At 41.8% G+C, this 27014-nt stretch overlaps 1 protein-coding gene across 3 annotated transcripts in view; it reads left to right on the top strand.

Moving 5' to 3' along the window:
- The window catches only part of LOC124615722 (WW domain-containing oxidoreductase), a 138683-nt gene that overhangs the window by 16019 nt on the left and 95650 nt on the right, over positions 1-27014 (top strand). For all 3 annotated transcript variants that reach the window (XM_047143790.1, XM_047143789.1, XM_047143788.1), the window contains exons 2-3: positions 5154-5218; positions 21135-21371. In XM_047143790.1, the coding sequence (XP_046999746.1) occupies positions 5154-5218; positions 21135-21371 (302 nt within the window). The remainder of the gene's footprint in view (positions 1-5153; positions 5219-21134; positions 21372-27014) is intronic.

Genomic DNA, 27014 nt, shown 5'->3' with positions numbered 1-27014 from the left:
TTTTTGCAAGACAATCATGTCCTATACTAAAGCCTTATCATTCTCCTGAGCTCAACATCTCATTCATGGATTAGGAGGAGAATGAGGATGGGGAACGGAGGGAGGTGGGTGGGAGTCGCTACTCAGTTTCCAGATAGAGTGAAGCAAGGACTTGGGGTGTGGTAACATGTTTATAGTCCTGGGGACAGTTTTGTGGACAGACTGAAAGGAGTGTGAAGGGCTTAGCTACATGTTTGTGGTCATGAAGTTACTAGCGCATGTTCATAGCATGTGAGCAGTGATAGTGGAGAGAGACACAAAGAAAAACTATTTTTTATGTTGTAAATAGAGTAAGGAAAGTTCTGGCAGAATGTAAATAATTTAGAAGTGAAGGAGACCACTCACCAAATAGCAGAAACGTTGACTTGTTGATAGGCACACATAAAAGGGACTGAAAACTTTGCTAGCTTTTGGAAGAAATCCTTTGATGAGCTACACATTGTGGCCAAAAACAAATTTGACCACCTAGTAGCACAATATGCAGTTGAGCACATGTTCAACTTCAGTGGCTGCATCAAAAGCTGTGTTTTGTGTTGTGGCCTAGAGAGCCATGCCACTTAACATGCCCCAGATAGCAATAATAAATGAACTTTATTTACACTCATAAATTGAACACAACTAAACAGTCATTTGGACTCCAATCAACACTGCTTATTTCCTATCCACTGATAGCCACTGATGTACCTCTGAAGGCATCATGACAAGGGTGATGGCAGTGCAACCATATCAGTGGAAAGTGGTAGAGCTTGAGGACAGTCCAGAAGATAGGTCCCAGAGAAAGCAGAAGCTCATAGCTGGTCAGAGGTAGCGTGGCTACTGCAGAAAGATGGGCTCCATCGGCTGGGCCGAGGACATGTCTGTCGTAATCCGGGAGTGTGACTGAGTTGTGCACTAGCAAGCTATGGGTGCAACTGATGTCGGGCCCAAAATGGAAATCTTGGAGAATGTACCTTGGAATGGAGGCATCAGTGGCCAGTATGCTGAACTCAAATGACAGGTGGAGTGAAGATTTGGGCACAGCTTGTAGCAAAGACCTGAGCAGCTGGTGTGCAGAACTCAGGCGAGATGTGGAGGACTCAGGCTAGACATGGAGTGAAGGCTTTGGATGCGACTCAGAGCAAAGGCTGTTCTGGGCAAAGGGAGCTCCGATTCACGGACAGGCAAAATATGATCAGCACTTTCCCAGAGCAACTTGCAGTGTGAACTGGCCCTGGTCAGCTAAGTGGCATCCGTTACAACTGCCCGGTGGAAAAATCCCACTGTCGTGATTGGGAGGCACGTGATCTGTGGTAGAAGAATTGATGCCCCCGATGACAGCACTAATTGTAGGGCTTCTAGCAGTGTGTTACCATGGTGGGTGCGGGAGGTGCAGTTGACAACAGAAGTGGTGTACTTATGTTATGGTTGTACTGTTTATCCCGCATCTCCATAGCTGGTATTGCTAGCAGCCTGGAGGGGCAGCAGCCTGTAGTACAGACCTGTTTTGCGTAATGGTGGATCCCAGGGGATATAATACCCCTTTTGCCTTAAAAAGAGGTGGAAAAGCCATCTCGAAGGTGAAGGGGCTGCCAGTGGGAGAAGATGCCATGTGATCAGTGGGGCAGAAGCACCATCAGCGTGCTTTGGTGACCAATGAGGGGTCAATGCTTAATCAATGGTGGCAACCCAAGACATGCCAGTGCTGGCTAGACATCCAGTATGGCATTGATGTGGACAACTCGAAAGGCTGTCATGTTTGGGGATCTGGAATTAAACAGACAGGCAGGGTGCTCATTGTTTAGGAAGGGAAACTGGCTGTCTGGATGCTGTGATGGATACACAACCAAGTGTGGCCCAGGGTTTTACATCGCAGCTTCCAAGAATACCCCACCAAATGCCACCGGAAAAGGATAGTACATGGGTACGATGACTCGACCAAGAGTGATATGGCAGAGGTGACAACATAGGAAAGGGAGAAGGAAGTGACGCAGGAAAAGTGACATTAATGTCGAGAAGGCTGGCGGTGGCAGTGGTGGCCAACAACTCGTAACCTGCCAGTGGTGTCTCGGAGCAATGGACAAAAAGGCGTTTCCACATGCACCCAACTTGACACTGTTGCAGTGACAGGGATGGCTACAAAGAAGCCTGGAGCAGCAACGCTGCCTGCAGCTGGAAACATGGTGGTAGTGACAGTGGCTAGAGACTCATTTGAACCTGCAAACAGCATCAGGCACACCAGAGGACAAGCATCGCTTCAGGCCCCTACACGACACCAGTGCAGCAACAAGGATGGCTGCGGAGGGGTGGTTGCATCACGCGACAGGCGGGTGGGGCGCTGGCAGAAGCTGATAGGCTCAACTGAAAGTGACGGACTGGTGGTGCTCGCTAGCTGTTGATGCACCAGTGGGATGTCAGCTGGTTGATGATGGGCTTGGCTTGAAGTGGCAGCAGTGGCATCCTGTGATAGCAGCAACTGCACTGATATCGTCAAAGGTGGCGAGGAGGGGTGGTTGCATCACGCGACAGGTGGGTGGGGCGCTGGCAGAAGCTGATAGGCTCAACTGAAAGTGACGGACTGGTGGTGCTCGCTAGCTGTTGATGCACCAGTGGGATGTCAGCTGGTTGATGATGGGCTTGGCTTGAAGTGGCAGCAGTGGCATCCTGTGATAGCAGCAACTGCACTGATATCGTCAAAGGTGGTGAGGCCATACTGAAATGGGACCTGATATTATGCTGAGAGAGAGAGATAGAGAGAGAGAGATAGAGAATATTTTTGCAGCTGCCATAATCCTCCTGACCTTAGTCTCCATAAACCCACTGGCCCCACACCCGCTATCCTACACTTTCCCCTTCTCTGTACTGTCTCCTCATCCCAATCCACACCTCCAAATCATGTTCATTGTATGATGCACCACACCAGTTCTGATACTGTGTATCAAATGTCTAGCTCATGCACCTGTCGCCCCTCTCTCCCACATTCCTTGCCAGCACATCTGCTGCCTCTCTCAGAGCTGCTAGCTACCCACCCCAAACCCCTCTTCCTGCTTCCCACCTTTTTCTCGTTCTACCCATTGCTCTTGACACAATCCCAACACCATTCCACCTGCCTAAATACCTTCCTGGCTCTGTGTGTGTGTGTGTGTGTGTGTGTGTGTGTGTGTGTGTGTGTGTGTGTGTTTTTTTGAATTATCTTGTTCAAATTGTGTATAAACAAAAGAACGCTGTATAACAGACCAACTAGAGGCAGTGGGGTCATTAAGACTCTGACCTCATGTTTGAGAGAATGGCATTTACTCTGTGTGGTCATTCTGATGTAGGTTTTCTGTGGTTTTTTAAATCAGTTCAGCCAAATGCCAAGATCGTTCATTCAGAAGCACTATGGTCGTCTACCTGTCATGTCCTCATCCAGATATATTCTGTCTGTGTGCATTTCAGCTAGTTATTTTCATTGTTTTATGATGACAAATTCTATATCATTATCAGATGATACATGGATGAATAAATAAATATTTCCATCTCTTACTGTGTATATTCTCATCCTTGCCAAAAGCTAAATATTGTGCTAATAAAAAGAAAATGAAAGTGCTCTTTTTGTAATTTAATCAGCTGTAACTGGGAAGATATTAGTAAATTGTCACCATTGAATAGAATTCTCAAAACTGAAAAAAATTTGGAGTCTTAGTCCCATTGCTGGATGATCAAAACAGCTTTATGGAATGAAGTAATCAATGTTTGAAGATGCAAAATGAAAATATGTGTGATATGAGGCCAATTCACAGTAGAAACATTATAACTTTTAAGTATTGTTGAATAAGTGTTTTGAAGTGTTCTTCACTTTTTCTAAATACGGTTGAGCTCCTAATTATTTGACCCCTTCATATACACCAAAGTATTTCCTCTGCACCAGTGTGTGCAATGTATTGAAATCTCCTGGCAGATTAAAATTGCGTGTCAGACTGGTACTTGAACCCAGAACTGTGCCTTTCATGACTTACTGACTGAACTATCCAGGAACGAGTTGTGACCTGCTTTTACAGCTTGTCCTGCAAGTACCTCTCTTTTACTTTCTAGGATTCTTAGATGCTCTGCTGCATACTTTGCTGGATTAATATTATCGGTAATAAAAGAATTACCCCCGGGTAGTGATTGTTTTTTGAATGAACCTTTTACTCAGTAGCAAAGTACATGGCGTTTTTAAACTTTCTGCAAATTAAAACTGTGCTGAGACATCATTCAAAAGATTAATTCTGGAAACAATCTCTAGGCTGTGCTAAGCCATTTTTTTGTGTTATCCTTTTTTCCGGGGTACTTGTCCAGTAAGATATGCATGGCAGCTTCTGTGAAGTCTGAAACTAATAGAGCAGTATTGTCTCTGTAGCTGTTAAAACCAGCATGCTACCCAAATGTTTGGTGTTTCACTCTTCTCTCACAGAAGAACACTGATGACAGTTGGTGTCTTTGATGTGTATATAAGATATTCCACCCATATTCTCTCCACAATAAATAATTAAATTAATTAGTTAAATAAAATATTGAAAAATGGAAATTCAGTTCTTGTTCTCTCAATATGCAAGATCTTTGACCCCTCTCTCTGACATTGGAAAGGTAAAGGTCTGTCTTATGTCCTTTACCTTGCAAAATCCTGTTACTTCCTTTGTGTGTTTTTGAACTTTTCAAATTGAAGAACAACTTTGGTGGCATCAAATTGGTGTAACAGATCATAAAGTGTTACAAAGAAGTGTTCAGTTTTGAGAGCTCAGTTTAATGAATGTAAGGTTTTTGTAACTTCTCATTTGAAATTCTGTGGCTGACTTCAGTTTTCTGGTAGAATCCACCAACAGCTTTACCCTTGAGGTATGGCTGAAATGTAATTTCCAGGAATAATCTCAGAGACATCATTTCAGAGAAAGAATGCAAATACAGCATGCCTGACACACGCAGAATATGGTATTAACTCATTTTATTAGCAATCTACTTTCCTGATAATGCTTAACACAAATGGGTGGAACATGTCTGGTTGAAAACAAAATAAATCTTCTGTCTTCATTCTTACATACATGATAAATATTGTCCACTTAATATATTGTTGCTTTTTTGTGTTTGGATTGTTTTTGTAATATAATTTTTTCATGCAGCCATGCAACAAAAGGAACGCAATGGACACACCCAAGGACAGGAAAGAAGAAAGTTGTGTCAGGAGGTTAGTGTGTCTGTTTGCATCATGTTGTGGAAAAATATGTTACAGTAGTCTTATACTGTGTTAGTCAAGAAAGAATGTCATTTTCTTTATTGCTCTCTTCACTTACACTATGCTTACTGCAGTTTTTTCAGTTCTTACTCTTCCACATTTTTGTGTAAGACATACAAGTATTCCATTATGATCTGTCATCCTCTGCTTATGTAATATTCTTAATGCGTATCCTTTTAATCGTAATAGCCTGAAACTGTTGTATTGATTTTTCTGCACATTCTTGACAGTACTTTATTGCTTGGAATCAGAAATTGGAGATATTTCTTTTTCGTAGGCACCAAGGACGGATTTCGTTCCGAGTGTTACTTCAGTTATTACTTCTTGTATTCCTTAAGTGTTTGCATGGTTTAAAGTGTTTCTCAACTCTTCAGAATTATGCTTCATACTTACCTACTTCACCACTGCCAAAAGCGAATCATTACAATGTTTCAGAAATGCACAATGTTTTCATCATGTTATATGTTGTCATGTTGTTGCAGCTTCTGAAACTCTTAACTATTTATTGCTCTTGTGAAGTAATGTGTTGTACTAAATGAACATCTTTATACAAAATAATTCATTTTGTTTCCATGGTGTGTATGACTGAAATACTGTGATAAGACTTGTTTTCCATAATCTGCAATTAACAATAAGCAAGTGAAAACATGTGACAATAAATTGATTAACAGTTCTGATTACATTCTTAGTGTCCATTGTACCCCAGTGTGATTAGTTGCCGGCCGGTGTGGCCGAGCGGTTCTAGGCGCTTCAGTCTGGAACCGCGTGACCGCTACGGTCGCAAGTTCGAATCCTGCCTCGGGCATAGATGTTTGTAATGTCCTTAGGTTAGTTAGGTTTAAGTAGTTCTAAGTTCTAGGGGACTGATGACCTCAGCTGTTGAGTCCCATAGTGCTCAGAGCCATTTGAACCATTTTTTGTGATTAGTTCACCATTTATATAAAGGATTAGGCAAGTAGATATATAGCTATCTGCGGCTGTTTATGGATGATGCAGTTCTGTATGACAATATATCATTAGGAATGTGTTACAAGATGCAAGAAGATCCCAATTTCATCGGTGCTTGGCACAAAGGTTACGGTAGTTGCCGACCCTCAACAACAAATAAGTGTAATGTATTACATGTAAACAAACATAAAGCCCCACATTTTTAGTTTATGCAATTGACATGTGGTCTCTGAAAATCAGTGACATTTGTCAGGTACTGGGTATTATCTGTCCTGAGTCTTTTGAAGGGGAATATCTACATAAATGTAGCCATGGGGAGGGGCAGATGCTGAATTAGGATTTATTGGAAGAATCCGAAGGAGATGTAATTCACATATGATGGATGTTGCAGTCAGTGAGTGTGCATTACCATTATGGTGAAAGTAGAGAAATTTAGGTATATGCAAAAGGAAAATAAATACTTTCTGCTCTCTCAGCACACACAATGTTTCAACATAATTATAAGCTGGGAAAATTATTTAGGTGCACCAAGTACCCAGTGCAGCATACCATTTCATGGCTTACAGGGTACCCCAGGAGGAATAGTCAGTATTCAGAGGTATAACAGGCTCAATCATCCAAAGCAAAAAGCTTTAGTAAACATGGGCTTTAAAATGCCTTAAGAACTTTGAGCACTTGTTCATCTTCGCTACTAAACAAGTTCTCACAACTCTTAAGGTCTGAGAGATTTGCAATAAATGAACACTAAGTAAGGAGGTCAGTGTCACAGAGTATTCTCTACAAAAGCTAATTGGGATTCCATCTGAATCTGGCAACTTATTTGTTTTGAGGTCTTTCAGTTACTTCCCTGTGCCAGGGATGCCTATTTCTATGTCCTTCATGCAGAAGTCCGTGTGACAGTCAGACAATGGTTTATTGGTATGATTCTCCTGTGTGAATGATTAAGCACAGAATTTAAAATGTTAGTTTTCCTTTTGCTGTCATCTGCCTTCAGACTGGTCAACAAGTGACTGGATGTAAGCCTTCAGTCTGCTTAGTGATTTTATGTATGACCAGAATTTTCTCAGCAAGATGTTTGCTAAGGTATGATAGTGGAAGCTGTTGTGTAATTCCCACATACATTGTCTTTTGGACACAGAAATTTCTACAGACTTTTGCCTGTCAACATTTGCACATTCTTTCTTGAACCAAGAGTGCAATGGTTTCTGAGTCTACACATCTGCAGCAAAGACCATCATGGAATCACTGGAGGCTTTGGTTGAGACCCGTCACTTGGCTCCAAACCAAAGGACCCCTATCAGCTTTAGGAATGATGCTGCAAGTTGTGAGCTCTACTTGCACCCTACATGGGAGGCCACCAGTCTGCACCCCTTCTACTAGATGCCTGTACGAACTGAGGATAGCTTTGGAGCCCAAGCAACAGATGTCATTGGTGCCAACACGAACTGCAACTTGCAGACAATTGCGCCCTGCACGCTCAATTGCTGCAGGCAGGGCCCCTCCAAATCTCTGATGAGGCCCCCGGCAGACATACTGAGTGCCAGCCCGGGACCCTATTTTCCTTAGGGGCTTCTTAATGCACCTAACATTCGAGCTTCTGATAACTAGTGAGCCCTCCACCTTGTGCCTACTCAGAGCCAGAGCCTGCTGAAGGAATGGCCACTTGTCCGCTCACTGAGTGAATGGGTGAGGCCAGACAGCCAGCCTCCACATTGACTATCCACCATAATCACCATGAATATGTTACAATCTGCAACTCATCATGTGGTGAGCATGAACCCCTTGCAATGGGTACACTGCAGGGTGCCTTGGTAGCAGAGCACGTGAGCGAAACAAGTGACACCTGAGTTGTCCCATGCAATGTGCCAGATGCTCTGCTACCGCTATACCCAGAGGCAGCAGCCTGCAGGTGGCTGACCATTGCCATAAGCGTCTCCAGCTGCATTCACATACTGCGTCCAGCTCCTCCTGCACCCGCCTACAGCATGCACACACACTATCTGTGGCGTGCGTACTGTAAGACCCTCAGTACACACACCATCAGATTATTTGACTTGTCGCTCTAACGAATTAGGCGAGTGTCAGCAATATGTCTCGTGGTCTTATCGTGTCGTGTTTATCTTCTGCCGTTAGATCAGACGATAGAAATGCCACTTGCATGCTTAGAGTAGCAGATTGATGGTGACCAACTTTAAACAGAACTTGATTAATTTTCACACACATTTATTAAAATAATAACTAGCATGAAAATTACTTAACTTGGTTCTGCATGCTATTAACAATTGACAATCTGAAGTTCCTTTGGTATTAGTATGTTAATCTTATTCTCACATATATCTCTGATACTTGACAAAAGTGTCTATACATTTATCTTCAAGGCTATGTACAGGAATATGGTAATCTTATTAGGCGCAGACTGAAACTTGACTGGTACAGACAAATGTAGAACTCGTACAGACTAATGCAGACTGGTACAGACTGGTGCAGACAAATGCAGACAGTCTGTACACTCATTATAATACCTTGCGCGTTCATGTATCACTGCGCGAGTGTGATCCAGAGGAGAAAAGGTTCTACGTTAGCAGCAATCCCATTGGCTGCGTTACATATTAATACGCGGATCGGCGGAAGCAGAATTTGGTCCGTGTCTATGGCAGTGCCACCTCATAGTGCGGAGACGGATGAGTGCTGCGCCTGCACTGTTGTGCTTAGCAGGGCACGCTCTAGTGGAAAAGTTGTGTACGCGCTGACTACGTGTAACTATGTACACAACACTATCCATCCTACTAACTTAAGATTTAAACAGTGAAACAAACAGAAAAAGCTTAAATATCTGCCTTGCGAGCCTCCTGAAGGTTCACCAATGGAGGCTGGTAGCTGACTATGTTGTGGCGAATAGTTATTGGCTATCCAGAAGGAACAAACAAATGACTACTGTGCTGCAGACTGCACGAATATACACATTACCATTATTGAAACACAATACAACACCTCTCAATTACATGAATCTATGAATGAAACTATGCAGGCACATAAAAATATAAAAGTATTTAAAAATTAAACTGTGAACACAACAGGAAAGCTAAATATTAAACTTGCTAGTGTCCTGGTGCTTCAACAGCAGAGGCTGATGGCTGACTTCTGTATCAGGTGTATCAACAAACTATGAAATTTGATCAAAGCAGTTTGCTGTGTTGTCGGAAACATGCAAAAGGTATCAAGACGTGCATCAGATTGGCAACTGTGTGCCATTTATTTGTTTAATGTTGTCTACAATAATTCTCATTTCAGTTTTATTTTATTTTATTGTATTTTATGTTTCCCTCCTGAACCATAATTTGGTCATTTGCTTCTGAAGCTCTAACCATTTGTGTGTGTGTGTGTGTGTGTGTGTGTGTGTGTGTGTCATTGTCAACCAGAGATTACTTTGCTGCTCGTTGAGAAACAATATACTTCGTAATGGATAATTGTTAAGCCAGTGCTTCAGTGGTTACAATACGAATATACTTCTGCATAAGAAGAACCTTCAGCTGCATGTTTTATTGTCAATTTTGCTGAGACCAATGAAATGTCAAATTCTTGTTGGTGAATCTTAAGCCATAAATAGCATTCTTGCAACTAATACATGCTATAAACATAAAATGGATACAGATAAACCAACAGAGAAAATATTATGCCCAACCTTATTGACAAACATTGGAGGATTCTGTGTCTTCAACTGTTCTGCTACGTGCATATTTTTCTTCACCTTGGTCAGCTGTTTGCCTGAACATGTGTCATAGTTATGTCCCCTTACCTGAATTTAATGATTCTGAATACTGCATGAGGAATGATAAAAATACATGCATGTCTAGTTTACTCTGCATGTAGACTTTTATGTTTGTATCTGTAACTCGGTGTAGCTTTTTTAATGATAGTTGATACAGCTACATCATGAACGCTTCTCCCAGTTTCTATACTAGTGTGTTATAAGACAAAGATTGTACTTCAGGAAAGCATTTCTAACAAGAACCAAAGATAATATCTATTCTTGTGTGTAGTGTCCAATCTGTTGTCATGATCACTTTGGATTTGAGTCACAAATATGAATTTCACCGAGGTACAGTCTGGCGTTATTACTAATCAGTATCTACAGCACAACTTATAATCCTTGGTGTACGGTATTTATAAATAACCTCTTAGAATCATGTAGTCTGCCATGAAATGTTCTTACAAGCAAAATTATGAGTACAGAATAAACAAATACCAGTACGTGAAGAGTCCAGTTTGTGCTCCATATTGTAATGACAGTGTGTTGTGCAAGGTGTGGCTTATGGTGATGTGTCACAGTTGGAGCTTTTGGTACTGATTAAATTCTACGACAGTGTTCTCCTTAGATGAACTGTTTCCTCTGCCATTACAACATAGATTTCCTGGTACTTACCAGTACTCCCTTTTGATAGTGGCAATAGGGTCTGAAATGTCCCAGCTAGCATCAAGGCAGATGGGGTAAGGTTGCCAAAGCCACTACGTCCCTCCACTGTGTTGGTTTAACACTCTATGACGTCTCGCTGTCAGCTGTGTCCTTGAATTTTATGATATCCTTGGCAGTGTTGTTTTCCTGGTGAGTGCAGTTTCCTGGGCTTCCAGCAGCTGGTGGCATCTCATTGTCATCATAATTTAGGCAGACAGCTCAGCTGATGGCCTTGTTTTTCAGTGATAGCAGTGGCCCCTTGTGCATTTCCCAAGGCGTCAGCATAAACATGGATATAGTACTGTGAGCGTAATTTCATTAAGATGACCAAGATTTTGGAATTTCCAGGGATAGTATGCACCCGGAGTATAAATTTTGTTTAATGTTTACGAGGACAGTGCAATTAACAGAAGCTGTTGTGATTACCAAAGGTCTGAATCGTCTAGTATACTGCCCTTTGGTGGCCATAGTACACATTAGATTACAAAGACAGAAAGAAATCACTCTATCTCCTGTCACCTGGAATACCTTTGAAATGTCCTTGTCCACACAGCCACTCAGGATGGAACCTCAGTTTGCAGTTATGACACTGATGTGGTGCTCATGAGAGGAGCAACAGTAGAAGTGTCTGTGGCTGCTGGCTAGAACTTGCCATCGGATCTGGATAAGCAGCAGGTAACTCAGAGTTTCCAACTAGTGCACTCCCTCTGGTTATCTCCAATACTCCCTTAGGAGGCAACAGCTGGGGCCAGTCAGTGCAAACAGAGTTGGTGGCCATTTGAGTAGAGCAGAAGTGATACTGACTCACATACTCTCAGTGAGTATTTCCAGTACTGTCATAGGAGGCTGTGAGAAAATGGAAGAGGCACTCAGCTGATGAAAACACTTTGTGTTGCTATGTATGTTAGATAAAGAAGCATTTATTCTGAGAATACTATTGCATATTTACTCACGAAATATAAACTCAGATGGAGTGGCCCAGTGAATAACTGCCACAATCCAAATCCAAAGGTCTGGTGTTCAATTTCCAATTGTTCCTGAGACTTTTTACCCATCACTTGTTGCTTCTTTCAGCAGTGGCAATGATTTGTTAATGTGAAAAATGCAAAGACGAACATTGTCACCAAATCCACATTACACTTTAAAATTTGGGTCCCACCCTCTTCCATAACTGGCTGGGTGAGTGATTTCTAAGGTTGAAAGAAGGCAAAGGGTATTCCACCTCCTACAGGATGATGCCTTGTAAAACACTGTGGTGTTCATACCAACTTTTAGACTGAGGAAAGCTGTATATTTTTATTTTAAAATGAAGATGAGATGTGTAGCAGTTGTTTCAAAAGCTGATAAAGAAATATGCACACAGCCCTCCCAATATGAAAATGATAGTTACTTGCGAGGCACTGCAAGTTTTATGTAAGTAAATGTTTCATTTTAATATAAATGGCGAAAGCCAGTAATTTGTTTCATCATTATGTGGACAGACGGGTTTCATTATTCACAAATAATTTTTCATGCTTTCCACATCAAACCCAACAATATCCCTGTTACTTTAAATTCAGGACTGATTCAAAACAACTTGCAGTAACATTGAAAGGCAAGGCATCAGTATTGAGTGTGCAAGTGGAATTCTACTGTCAAATGCAGAGGAAAGTGCAGATAGGTGGAAGGTGTACATTGAAGGCTCTAGGAGTGGAAGGACTTGTCTGATAATGTGACTTGAGAAAAACTGAGCTATCTCCTGAGGACATGCAGCTGAGCTGCAACCGATCCCCCCCCCTCCACCCCCCCCCACCCCTCCCCACGAACCATTCCCTCCATGGTCTACACCTGCGACTGCGGAGACGCTATCTCAGTTGGCAGATCATTTTGTTTCCTGAGAGTTGTCTTAATTAAACTCAATATTGGTTCCCAAGCCTTGTTAAGATAATAGCTGCAATCTCGTTAAGATCCTGGTGCTTTCTTTCGTACTCCATCGCGTGGTTCTAAGACAAACAGTGCTCTGCGACCAATGACTCGTTGGGTTACATCAGTCGAGGGTGCTTCTGGTGTTCTTGTCAATGATCTTTGATGGTGCACACTGTCTGTCCAATATATCTTTCAACGTTGACAAAGAATCTGGAATACAGCAGCCTTCTGCAGACCGATATCGTCTTTGACACTTCCCAAGAATGCTGGTGTTTTATAGGGTGGGCAAAAGACAGTTTTTACTCAGTGCTTCTTCAATATGTGTCCAATTTTTCCAAATAGTGCACCAGTGTGGTACAGTGTCAGTGGCTGCCTCTTCCTGCACGACTCCTTCCACTTCCATAGCTTTTACTGTTACGATGGGGCGGAGAGCGCACCTAGTCTACTGTTCTGGGTACCCGTTTTTTTTTTTCTCCATAATACTGTTCCCAGGGTACTTAGAATGGTAGATTAGGCACGCTTTTCGCCCCACCAAAACAGTACATCCTGTGGAAACAGAAGAAGTCACAGAGGAAGAGGCAGCTTCTGCTTTTATACTGCACACTGGCGCACTATCATGAAAAACTGGATGCGTGTTGAAGAAACGCCAAGTAAAAACAGCCTTTTGCGTGCCCAGATGAAAAAAAATGAATATTCAATGAGCAAAAAGCTTTTTTTTCCATGGCTCTTCATTATTTGGAGATATATTTGTTACCAAAATTCTGAGAATTATGCTGAGATTGCCATGTGTCGTTGAAGATCTTGTTTTAGATTTTACATTTGTCATTCATCAAAAAAATTGCTTGCAGATATATGTACTTCCAAGTACGGGCACCTGTTCAAGTGCTAACTTGGATAGGTTGGGATGATTATCAGGTCTGATACATTTTTATATAAAATCACCAGTCCATTCTGCAGGCAACTCTGGTATGTTGTCTTATGGGTTTCGTTACCTTTAAGTTCAGTCAACTTCGTCTATATGTGTAACATGATGTCTTCATTCTTAACCTCAAAAGGATTTTGTAACATTTTTATAAAGGGCTCTTGTTTTTTTAAAATCTGTGTATTTATTGTCAGGCTCATTCCTTATTATTTGCAACAAAGATACATACATGTTGAAATCCAGTATCTCCCAGTGACCCAACTGTCTTTTCCCTTTCTCTTGAAAAAGATAAGCATTTCAATAAATCCTTGAATATGTCCATACATTTCTACACGTATTACCTTGGAGCTTTATATTTAGGTTGGTGGGGTATGTAGTCATGTCAACTAAAAAAGCCAAATCATTCAACCATTGTTCATTCTCCAAAAACCTGGAATTTTGTCCTTTGTCTGTCTCATTAAGGTTTTTTATCACCCAACAGAGAATAAAATTGTGTGAGCATTGCTGATCTGCTGAGCCATATGATATCATGCCTTGGGCCTGCTTCTGACAGAAAAGTCTGAAATTGTCTGTGATTTAGTCCTGTTGTGTATATGAAATTGACAGATAATATACCTTTTTCATTACATTCTTCAAATCAAGATCTTTGGTACACAGCTGTTCTTTGTGAATAATGTAATAGTGTTTTACAATTGTGTATGTCATGCGATTACTCATCAAAGCCACAAATCTGTTTGTTCTCCTTGTCATCAGTGGCGCACCATCTGTTAGCCCAGAAAGATTTTCACCTTGAAGGTCAAACTTTTCCAAACAACTTCTTATTTCATCATATGTGTTGTGTCCCATTGTCTTAAGTTTCATTGAATGCAAGTCAAATAATTCCTTGATTGCAGTGTAGTTCTCTGTCACTCTTCTTACAAAGACTGTCATCTGAAACATCAGCACTTCATCAAGCGCTAAGCTGTAAAGCACACATTACTTTAATTGTGTTTTGAGTGAAATTTCAGTATCTTTTGCTATGTCATCAACTCAGAGTGCTATAGTTTGATGTGACAAGCTTGTATTTTTCACTAATAATGTCCATTCTGGACGCAATGCTGATGCAAAGATTTCCAAACATTCTTTGATGAATTCTCCATCAGATAAAGGTTGTCCTCTTTTGGCAATAACTTCTGTTGCCTTAAAGCTTAGTTTTGTTACGGTCTCTGAGTTTTCTTTTGGTATTTTAAACATGGCCTGCTGACCAGCCAACAAATATAACAATCTTCATAATCACATGTCTTCTAGAACAAAATAATGAATATTCTCATAAGTCTCATTAGTCAGTCAAAAATCAGAATAAAATGTAGGTAAACAAGCAGTTGAGAGGCAAAGTCAGTCTCTAAGAAATCTGAATTACAATAAATTGGATTCTTCTTTCCTAAACTTGTACACATCAAAGAGGGATGTATATACTGGTATGTATAGTTTGACACCAGTTCATAAGGATACAGTGCAGTATCAGTGTCAGAGGCTTTGGAGCTTGTACATGAGCATCGTTTTCTGGCAATGTTTCTGCTATCAGTTTCATACTAAATCATGGAAGCCACCATGAAATGTGTGACAAACATATGCAAAAGAGTGGCTAATAAACAATAGTTACCACACGTGTTCACCGAACAAGCAATATCACTGCCAACATGGCTGCCATATTAGGTGTCATCTTAACAGCTCACAGCAATCCCAGAAACATGCACACACAAGCCAGGCAACTCAGCTCTATGGTCCTGTGGCGCTACTTCTAACCACACATCACCAGAAAAATCATGCTTTTGTGTGACAGATTACATATATTTACGTACCTTTAATCTCCTTGGGAGCTGACTATTAAGCAGCGCACAGCCACTGCAACAGCGTAGAGTGTATCTATCTGTCTGTCTGACTGACTGACTGACTGACTGAACTGAAACAAAGAAAGCAAGTAAGGGCGGGCGAGGACGTATGCTTTCACTCATTGCCCACGTGGCCCACATAGCACACGGATGAGTCACTGGTTGTGAAATGTGCAGTAGGTAGCAAGTAAGGAAGAGGACAGTTAGTAGATTAGCAGGTAGGCAAGCACCCCCTCACCCCATATGCATGTTTATTTGTGCCCATGCACAATCAACAAAGCAAGTTAATTTTAAAAAACTGTCCTCGCTACCATGTCTGAAAAAACAACTACTTCATCATGCTATGGCAGGCCATATAAATCATATTTTGTGAGAGTAAACCATGTTTTGTGAGAGACAGTTGTGGAACTCCTAACTTATGTATATTTGTTAAGTACTAGCTGCTCTTGTATTTGTTCAAAATGTACTTTCCTGATCCAAGATCCATGAATACAAATTTCAAATTGTGTCTGCAAGTCTGGGCAGTGATATTGAATCAACTTGCTCTTTAGGATGAGCCTTTGTTTTACTTTTGCTTTCATAGACAAGAGCAGTGTGGCTAAACTTGTTACACTAGTTGCATACTGCTTGCTAGAAGGGACAGCTCTAGTGGCATTCTTGTTGTTTGCGATGTTCCTCTTGCTGCGTCATTTGTCATTGGTGTAGTTCATTAAAGTATCTCCGGTAGTTTAAGGTATGCTGAAGTTATGTTTATCATTTAATAAATATTCTGTGTTGGGTAATCAGGTGTGCTGTTTTATGTATGCTATTTAATTCACTTGATTGATTTCAAAAGTAAACAATGTCATCTTCAGATGTGCTATACGCAACACACATAACAGTATTAAATATAAACCCATTACAGTGCACAAATATACAAAGTGTCAAAAAATTTTACAAAATAATAATTCCTTAGTTAAATTTTAAGAAAACAAGCGAACTAAAAGGTCATATGAGAGGGCAATGTGGTAAGTGTATTTGTGGCCCCAACCTACACAGGAATGTATATTACACTCACCTCATTATGTAGATAACAAAGAAACCAATTAGACTAAAATTCCATTGGCTTATCATTTGTAACAGTAAAGTCTCTTATTATAAAGTATAGGAACAGAACAACTTACACCCGCAAATTTCATGAATTCTTATCACCACTTTTATAACTATGGAAACAATTGTTTAATACACAGTGTTTCCTCTCCAAAACACAAGGATGCTGCAGAGTGGTTGATGCCTTGAATAGACTGAATTGCATTTATTTATATGAACCATACATTCATTTCCACCAATAAAGAACCACACAATTGCCCTTTCTGCATGTGGAAACAAGAATTCCATTTGTCTGTGGCTGGTGATACAGTGCAAGAGAAAGACCCCATTCATTATAGTCCACTAAAATATGTTATTGTACATTCAGAAGACATTCAATACCAATTTTCTACAGTAAGATATTGTAGTGAGCTGTGTGAAGACAACTTATGAACAAGATGATGTATTATTATCGATCCTGTGTTCTTGAGACAAGGAGAGCCATCAACTGCTTCAAGTGTTGGGATTCAGGAAGTTCCATTCAACTCTTGATAACCTAAGTGTATTGAAGGTACTAATATTGTTGTAACTACAACCAGGATGGTCGCGGGGTAGCAAGGACGGAAAGCACGGCAGGACCCGCGGAGAGGTCCACGAACAACAACACAACGGAGGAGGACGGACACGACCAATGAAGGACAGAACGAATACAACAAGACGGAACAACAGAGTCACAGGGAAACAAACACATCCACTTGTACACAAACTAGGAAGTAAGCAGTCTAGTGCAAAGCGAGGTGTAAACCGACATAAGCGAGATTAGACTGACTGGCTGAGCAAGAAGCTGGCACTTAAGTACGCTATCGGAGGCGCCACTATTGGCCGCTGGGACCATGTGTTTAACTGTGACACCCTCACACTAAAAGCGGGCCAGGAGGCGCGCGCCACCACAGCTTACGGCACGATGGTGCAGAGACCTCTATGGGTCTTCGACATCCATGACGTCTGGCGCGGATTGAAATTCCGCGGCGCGCGGTATCAGAAATATCAGAAACTTTCTTAAACAAATGTTACCTCACATAATTTTTTGACAACAGCGACAAAGCTTATGAGAGTTTGTGTGGATATGTGACAGCTTTCTGTGCTCTTTCTTGGCTGGATTATTCTTCTGTCTGTCATGAACTCTGAAGATCCAGTTCATACAAATTTTTCCAAATAAGAAGTGTTCTTCATCTGAGAAATATTTTAAGTGCAAATGTGCTTGTTGTTCCAATAAGGAGCACAATACCCACAAGAAAAAACTTGGTATATTGGTCATTATATCTGGGTAATTTTCCATTTCTGAACCATGTCCTCCAAACTGCTAACTAAGCACATCAGTTATCGTTGACTCTTCGGATAACAGAGGACTGGTCAGAAAGGGCCAGTTCCAACTTAGATTCTAAAAGAGATGGTCCACAAATCTAATTTATTGTTAAAATCTTACAAGTTATTTACTTGCACTTGATGGACACCATTGTTGACAGAAACATGTTGACAAAGTTCTGGAGTCGCAGATTTGGTGAGAAACTCATTTTGTCACATCTGTAAGATTTTTAAAGGAAGGAGACTAAACATCCTTGTATGTATCAGCATAGGACTTAGCAGGCAAGCAGGTGCCAGATGTTGCAGTGGCATGAAACATTTATTTTGCCCCACCTGGCTGTGACTCTGTTATTTATGATTGATGTAACTGTACAAATACTAAGCATTGTACACTGTGGGTGGCAAAGGCTGGTAAATGGAAATGTCGTGTGGCTAGGGCCTCCCGTCGGGTAGACCGTTCGCCTGGTGCAGGTCTTTCGATTTGACGCCACTTCGGCGACCTGCGCGTCGATGGGGATGAAATGATGATGATTAGGACAACACAACACCCAGTCCCTGAGCGGAGAAAATTTCCGACCCAGCCGGGAATCGAACCCGGGCCCTTAGGATTGACAGTCTGTCACGCTGACCACTCAGCTACCAGGGCGGACAGGCAAAGGCTGGTGATTGATGGCTACAGTTTGAGCTCTTAATCCCTTCCCTAGTTAGCTGCCTCCTTATGTCAAAAGGCAACTACTCATGGTGCAAAAAGTTTACAACTTTCATCACCACAACACTGGCACTAGATACGGTGAAATGGTTACTTATTTAGTAACCAACAGGCCACTTGTTATTTAAGGAACGGAACACCTCAGTAACATAGGAGTGATGAAGTTAAATGCTTCCTTACTCACAGACTTGGATAAACTGTGAAGCACAGGTTGTCCTTGAATTTCATCTACATCTACATCTACATTGATACTCCGCAAGCCACCCAACGGTGTGTGGCGGAGGGCACTTTACGTGCCACTGTCATTACCTCCCTTTCCTGTTCCAGTCGCGTATGGTTCGCGGGAAGAACGACTGTCTGAAAGCCTCCGTGCGCGCTCTAATCTCTCTAATTTTACATTCGTGATCTCCTCGGGAAGTATAAGTAGGGGGAAGCAATATATTCGATACCTCATCCAGAAACGCACCCTCTCGAAACCTGGCGAGCAAGCTACACCGCGATGCAGAGCGCCTCTCTTGCAGAGTCTGCCACTTGAGTTTATTAAACATCTCCGTAACGCTATCACGGTTACCAAATAACCCAGTGACGAAACGCGCCGCTCTTCTTTGGATCTTCTCTATCTCCTCCGCCAACCCGACCTGGTACGGATCCCACACTGATGAGCAATACTCAAGTATAGGTCGAACGAGTGTTTTGTAAGCCACCTCCTTCGTTGATGGACTACATTTTCTAAGCACTCTCCCAATGAATCTCAACCTGGTACCCGCCTTACCAACAATTAGTTTTATATGATCATTCCACTTCAAATCGTTCCGTACGCATACTCCCAGATATTTTACAGAAGTAACTGCTACCAGTGTTTGTTCCGCTATCATATAAACGTACAATAAAGGATCCTTCTTTCTATGTATTCGCAATACATTACATTTGTCTATGTTAAGGGTCAGTTGCCACTCCCTGCACCAAGTGCCTATCCGCTGCAGATCTTCCTGTATTTCGCTACAATTTTCTAATGCAGCAACTTCTCTGTATACTACAGCATCATCCGCGAAAAGCCGCATGGAACTTCCGACACTATCTACTAAGTCATTTATATATATTGTGAAAAGCAATGGTCCCATAACACTCCCCTGTGGCACGCCAGAGGTTACTTTAACGTCTGTAGACGTCTCTCCATTGATAACAACATGCTGTGTTCTGTTTGCTAAAAACTCTTCAATCCAGCCACACAGCTGGTCTGATATTCCGTAGGCTCTTACTTTGTTTATCAGGCGACAGTGCGGAACTGTATCGAACGCCTTCCGGAAGTCAAGAAAAATAGCATCTACCTGGGAGCCTGTATCTAATATTTTCTGGGTCTCATGAACAAATAAGGCGAGTTGGGTCTCACACGATCGCTGTTTCCGGAATCCATGTTGATTCCTACATAGTAGATTCTGGGTTTCCAGAAATGACATGATACGCGAGCAAAAAACATGTTCTAAAATTCTACAAGAGATCGACGTAAGAGATATAGGTCTATAGTTTTGCGCATCTGCTCGACGACCCTTCTTGAAGACTGGGACTATCTGTGCTCTTTTCCAATCATTTGGAACCCTCCGTTCCTCTAGAGACTTGCGGTACACGGCTGTTAGAAGGGGGGCAAGTTCTTTCGCGTACTCTGTGTAGAATCGAATTGGTATCCCGTCAGGTCCAGTGGACTTTCCTCTATTGAGTGATTCCAGTTGCTTTTCTATTCCTTGGACACTTATTTCGATGTCAGCCATTTTTTCGTTTGTGCGAGGATTTAGAGAAGGAACTGCAGTGCGGTCTTCCTCTGTGAAACAGCTTTGGAAAAAGGTGTTTAGTATTTCAGCTTTACGCGTGTCATCCTCTGTTTCAATGCCATCATCATCCCGAAGTGTCTGGATATGCTGTTTCGAGCCACTTACTGATTTAACGTAAGACCAGAACTTCCTAGGATTTTCTGTCAAGTCGGTACATAGAATTTTACTTTCGAATTCAATGAACGCTTCATGAAGTACAAGAAGGCAGGTGCTCCAGATATGCTTCGAAACTAACCTTTTACTCCATATTGTATCATTGTGTATACTAATGGGCCTAAGTAGGGAACAGTGTTGGATATTCAGTCACTTCACTACTTGCAGTGTAATAACACCATAAAATAAAAGTAAATGTCTATGTGAGGGTGGATTGCATTTCGCATGAACATCAAACAAGCTTGTATAACAGGATAACTGCAACCTGAACTTTCACAGTCCTCCTTTATAGAACTAGCAAATATGTGTGACCCCGCTCCCCTTTATCACTCTCCTCCTTCCCAACCCACCCCTACAGACACAGTGGCCCAACTTGGACAAGTATAGTTCCCTGTTGGGGTGGGTCTTGGGGCATAAAAGACATAATGAGTGGGAGAAAAGAACAGGGAAGACATCTACAATTTATACACAAATCTGTAGTGTTCTATTGTTTTTTCACCATTTGTTTTACATATTTATTTAGTGAAAGCTGCTCTTAGCAAAAAGAATGTTTATGGTAATGTATATATGACTTGACTAAGAATTTCCACTTATCAGTTTCATTGAATTATTATTGAGGGATCTAATACTAAGATGAATTTATTGCAGATCTTCCATTTGGATGGGAAAAATGTGTGTCTGAAGACGGAAAAATATTTTATGTTGATCATGTAAATCGTCGTACAACGTATACTGATCCAAGACTAGCATTTGCAACAGAAGAGAAGGAACATCCACATGACTTTCGTCAACGATATGATGGTTCGACTACTGCTTTACAGATTTTACATGGCAGAGATTTGACAGGAAAAGTTGCTGTAATAACAGGTGCTAACACAGGAATAGGTAAGAGTGAAGATTTATATTCATGAAATAAGGCCACTTTTACCTTTAAAGAAAATCAAAGCCATAGGTATGTTAATAGATCATAGACTTCATTATATTAGTTAGTTATATTTTATTGGAACAGAAAATTGGTTTTGGCTTCACATAAATCATCAGCACAGAATTGAGGAAATATTTAAATAGTTTAACCCATACAAATGTACTCATTGTGAATATCATGCATCATCATGATTTAGCATCCTGCTCATGTGTGAAGTGCAAAATTATTGTTGCAAACAAGTGTATTGCGGCAATATGTACTCGCTTCAAGAATGTCGATACTATAGACATAAACAGCTTGGAGTGAAAGTTCCATAGAGTCCACAGTGTTCATTTAAATTCATCAAGAAAGGAGTTACTTGTTGACAAAATATCGACTCATATTTTGAGGAATTGTGTGGAAAATGGAAAAAGTGGCAAACAAATACAAATGACGTGTTTCAGGCGAGTTGCAGACAATAAAGTCATCAGTCAGATGCAAATAACCAAGTGGTTTAACCTGAAAAGAACAGTAGCAAACAGTCAAGTTGCAAGTCTGATGTAAGTTACGAAGAGGTTTAAACTAAAAAGGACAAAGGCGAATGAAGCTTAACTTTTGCAAGCTCCAGAAATAAACTCGCATATTGATAGCTGCCAGGAAGCAGAAGCAACATACAACAAGCACACCTAAGATTTTGTATGTACATGATATCATCCTGCAGAAGAAGAATAAGCAACAACAGAAGAAAACACAGCAGCCATACAGACAATACAGGGAACAGCAAGCAGACAGAATGTAGTGCACCTCTCTCACCTGAATGATTTTTAAATACAAGCACAAAGAACAAGGAGCTTCCAAGATAAGTGCCACTTCGATGAACCAGCATAACCTATTGAACTGTAAGAACCAGATATTGATTGATTAGTTGATCATTTTTGTAAAAACCAACAATACACAGCTTTTCCAAATCTTCATTTCTTCATCACTTTTCAATGTTTACTGCCATCTTCACTATCAAGTTTGCAGATGTACTTCAAAACTGAATCAGTATTCTCCTGAATATCGCTTATCATAGAAGTATCTACAACATACTTATCAGCTAACTTACAACCAGTTCTCCTTTTTTTTTAATGAATCAATGATGTTTACTTTGTTTTTAAGTGATAATAATACTCCCTTCCACTTCAAAGCAAAGATGCGACATGGTGCAGCGGTGTAGCAATTGGCAACTGTCTAACTCAAACAGTAATTAAACACACAGGGAAAAGACGGCTATGACAGGCTATGGCGGCTGTGATGATTGTCTGCTGTACTTCACAATTTGGCACCATGGGAGGATTACCATCATGCCTCCACGGTTGCAGTGAAATGTGCAGATTTGTCCAGTGTTGGCTCAAAGCTGGACCACTACAAAAAAAAGTGAACATATCTGCATTGATGGTTTGGTGCTGTTGTATAGGAACTAGACTGGTGCTATATATGCTATTGCATCCACTTCCATTGTTAAAGACCAAAAGCATCTCATAAAGAAATGAGCATGTGAAAGCCACTATTACTGTGCTGAATGTCAGCACTACCTTTATGACTATGACCGGCAGTCAGCATTATTGACTGCCATATTGAATAGACGTAACATACTTCAGTGAAATAATACTAGGCATCATGTGATGAAGAATTGCAATCCTTCTTCAGATAATGGCTAGTGCCACTGTTCTCTGGTGTACATGTTCCTCTGACTTCTCATCTCACATGTTGGGAAGATGGTTGGTAAGGAACCAGTTTGCCAAAGTCCCACAGCAGTCTCTATTGATGCCTTGTTGATAGCATGCAAATCAAGAGAAGAAACATACTCTAGAAACGTATCAAAGCTTTCTTCAAATCCATGGAATAATATTTAGAGGCTCTGGTTGCAGCATCTAGAGTGCTTCATGCCATTTTGCACTCAGCTTTTTACAAGCAATCTTCTTTGTAAATCAATTGCATTTTCCCAGCATCCTACCAATGAACCAAAGTTCACCACAGTAGAGAAGGGCACACAAAACCAGTATCAGAATGAGAACCGTAACAAGGATATGATCTGTGTAGTAAGGAAATGGGTTGCCAATGTTGGATGTGGTAAGAATAACAGATAGTGTGATCCTCATTTAAAATCATTTTATGAATTATAAATGAGGAATCAAATGTTGTTATGCCTGAAGCAAATTCCTACTGTTCTTGTGCTGCTGTTTGCACAGCTTGATAACACTGCCACCTAACAAACATTGAGCACACTATCTAGAATATGATTGCAAACTTAAGGCTGCTGATGCCATCTTCACTTTTTTTACTGGAAATTTATATTTTTCGTTTGATGCTCCCTTCTAACACTGAGAGAAGAAGAGTATGCTAACTTTCAGGGAAGGGTCTGCTGTGAGCTGTGATGCAGTAGTGTGATGTAGTGATTAGTGCCACTGGCTGCTCTGCTACATGTTTCCAGTTCAAAACTGACCATGAGCCATTATTTGTAATTTAGTATTTATCATTTCTGGAAGGTTCTTGAAATATTTTGTGTTCATAATGTTACTGTTTTCTGACATTATCAATGTTTTTATTAATACCAGCAGTCTGAAATATTCCGTGTTTTACAAATAGCTGCACTGTCCATCCAGGAAGTCAGTTCTCTTCTGGATGTATGCTGATGTTCATCATTATTGTACACAACATAAAGGAAGGTTGAACAGTTGAACAGTTAACTTGCTTATTAAGCTAAACATAAGATGGTACAGAATACAATAACAGGGAAGTCCAAACAGCGTAGTTTATCCAAACATAGGGCGTGACCCAATGTGATGACAGTGAACAGCACAACGAAGAATAAGGAATCTGCAATTGTCTGACAGTATACAGTTATTGTACAGATAGTCATAACAGAAATGGTCATCCTTGACCAGACGTAAATATAGCTAAGAAACTTCGGTTCAGTTATCACTGTTACAAAACTGCTCAGTAACACTAAGTCCCCAGGAAGTAGACTGGTAACTGCTGGGTGGCATGGCAAAGTAATGTGGAGTATTGCAGATTTAGTTGAGCTCCAACGTATAGGATGCCATAGCCAAGTGACGCAAGTGGCCTGGAGTGAAGCTGCAACTACAACTGCTGCTGGTAGCTGCACCGTGGCTTAAGTACACTGTAGTGAAGGACTACCCATGGGATCTTGATGACCACATGTCCTGTGAACACAAAATAGTCTGTTGTTGCTGCACGCACTGCCTGTGGGTGATAATGGTGGTTCCTGGTGGTAGCTGCAAGCATTACGCCTGTAAAGAGAATATTTGGAATTAGCACCGAATCCAAACACACAATGTAATGGTGAGGCACATAACAGTGTCCAAAGGAGGAGGAGTAGTAGGTCAAGAGCAGGCAGCCTGCATGGCATAGACATCATGCTGGAAACAGAATGGCCGACTAAGCAGGGGCCAAACCCTGCATATACTGCACACCTTCCCTCACTGCCTTACCAGGAAGGTTACAGGCAGCACAAGGGCAGCTGTGGCAGAAGAACTGGGCCATTGTGGGGACGGCACCACCTGCAGAATAAGAAAAGCCGAATATGAGGCATAGTGTGATGAGCATGAGGAAAACAATGAAAACACCATTTGCACATGTGCTTGGGACTGTATCATGGTAAATGTGGAATTGCACACAGGAGTACACATCAGTGCCTGATGGGACTTCGAGATGGGCTACAGGTCCGACTGCAGTGGTGGCAGGAAGGACGAGGCCGGCCACAAATGGGTCAGCAATGAGAGAGGCTACGTCATTGGTTATAGGGCTGGCTTCAGCAGTGACAGAGCCAGCATTGTCTGGACCAGCAACGACACGAGAGCCAGTCACAACAGGGGCTGTCCTTGTGGAATCAGCGGTGGCCACCATGGGGGTGTGTGGCAGGAGAGGCGGTGGAGAAAGATGAAGATTGTGCAATGTATAAGGAAGCACAGAAAATCAGGTATGGAAGCAGGATGAGGAACAGGTCAAGAGGCAGCAAGGAAGGCATGCAGAAAGGTGTGGAAAACATAAACTGCGAGGAGCAGGAAGAGAAAATGATGAAGGGCGCATTTGGCTGCGGCAGGTCCCGACAGTGCTTTGAGGCATGTGGAAGTGCGCTTGGGATTGTGGAGGCATGTGGGTACAGAGGGAATAAAGGGGACAAGGAAGCAAGAATCCGAAAACAAGGACAGAACAGAAGGAGAAATGGAAGTTGGAAGAAGGGAAACATGTATGGAAGGACAGGTTGTGTTGGGGCCGGCAGTGCTGGAGGCCACGCATGTAGACTGGAGAGAGGGCCATGTTGGCAGTGCAGGACTCATCGAAACTCGCCAGAGGTGCCAGGGAAAGAGGGAGGGAAAGGGAACTCTCCAAGAGTCTGACATGACACCTGGGTGGTAGCAGAGCCGGCCGTGAAGGAGCCAGTGGCAACAGGCAATGGAGCCTGTAACAAAGGTGCTTGTGTGCCCAGAGAGGACAGAGAAGATGCATTGGAAGAGGAAGGGGATGCAGTAACATGAGAGACAATGGGGGCAGCATAATGAGCCACTAGCTGTTCCCGAAATTTAGTGTAGGAGAGGAAAAAAGGTGAACTCCAGGATTAAGGGACGGAAGAAGGCAATAAGCCAAAGTGCCAGACCAGATGTGAAGAAGAACTTTTTTGTGACAGCCCTTGTTGATGACGGAGACCACAAAAGCTGATCAAGGATGGCAGAACCTGGCTCCAAAGTGCCTTTGTGAACCTGAAGCATCAGAAGTTGTGGCATTCATAATGGGGAAGGGGCAATAGCCAGAACACTAAGCTGCTCAAATGGAAGAATGGCAGTGGACCTTGCCAAAGGATTGGCTGCCTGTTTTGGAATCAGTTCCCAAGCCAAGAGCTGACTTTCCCTTCATCAACTGCTGCAGAATGGCTGCCAAAGATGGTTTGTTCATGGGGACTGAAAGGAAGAAATAACAAGCACTGTTTGCTATTCAAAGCACATAGGACCAAGGTCCACAGATCACAGAAAAGTTCACAGTCCAACAAGGGCTGCACAAAAATTGTCACAGTCTGAGTGATAGAGCACATGCAAAGTTCAAGGTTCTGTAGGTGGTGCTCATGTAAGCTCAGTTCACAGTTGTCACTTATGATGACCAGAGTCTGAAATGCACGAAAGATAGGTGACTCTGAGAAGCACTAAATCTACGCAAGGTCTGCAGAAAACAACGCAAAAACAATAATCCTCATCATTAATTGTAGTGCAGCACGCAGTACAAAAGAAGGCTGAACAGTTACCTTGTATACTGAGCCAAGCATAAGGTGGCACAGAATACAAAAGGGAAATCCAAATAGCATAGCGTATCAAAATCTCTGGTGCGGCTCGATATGATGATAGTTAACAGTACAACAAAGGAGGAGGATTCGCCAGTAGTCTGACAGTATCATCACAGAAAAGTAAAATCTCTCATAAGACAGACATAACAGAAATGATCACCCTTGGTGAGACATAAGTGCAACTCGCACTCCAAAGAAACGTCTGTTCAGTAATTGCCATAGCACAATTACACAGTAGCACTGAGTCCCCAGGAAAATGGCTGCTGGCTGCTGGGTGGCACAG

This window comes from Schistocerca americana, chromosome 5 (genome assembly GCF_021461395.2).
Source record: "Schistocerca americana isolate TAMUIC-IGC-003095 chromosome 5, iqSchAmer2.1, whole genome shotgun sequence".
NCBI classification, from domain to species: Eukaryota; Metazoa; Arthropoda; class Insecta; order Orthoptera; family Acrididae; genus Schistocerca; species Schistocerca americana.
The sequence above is the reverse complement of the archived record's forward strand: the minus strand, read 5'-3'. Positions and strand labels throughout refer to the sequence as shown.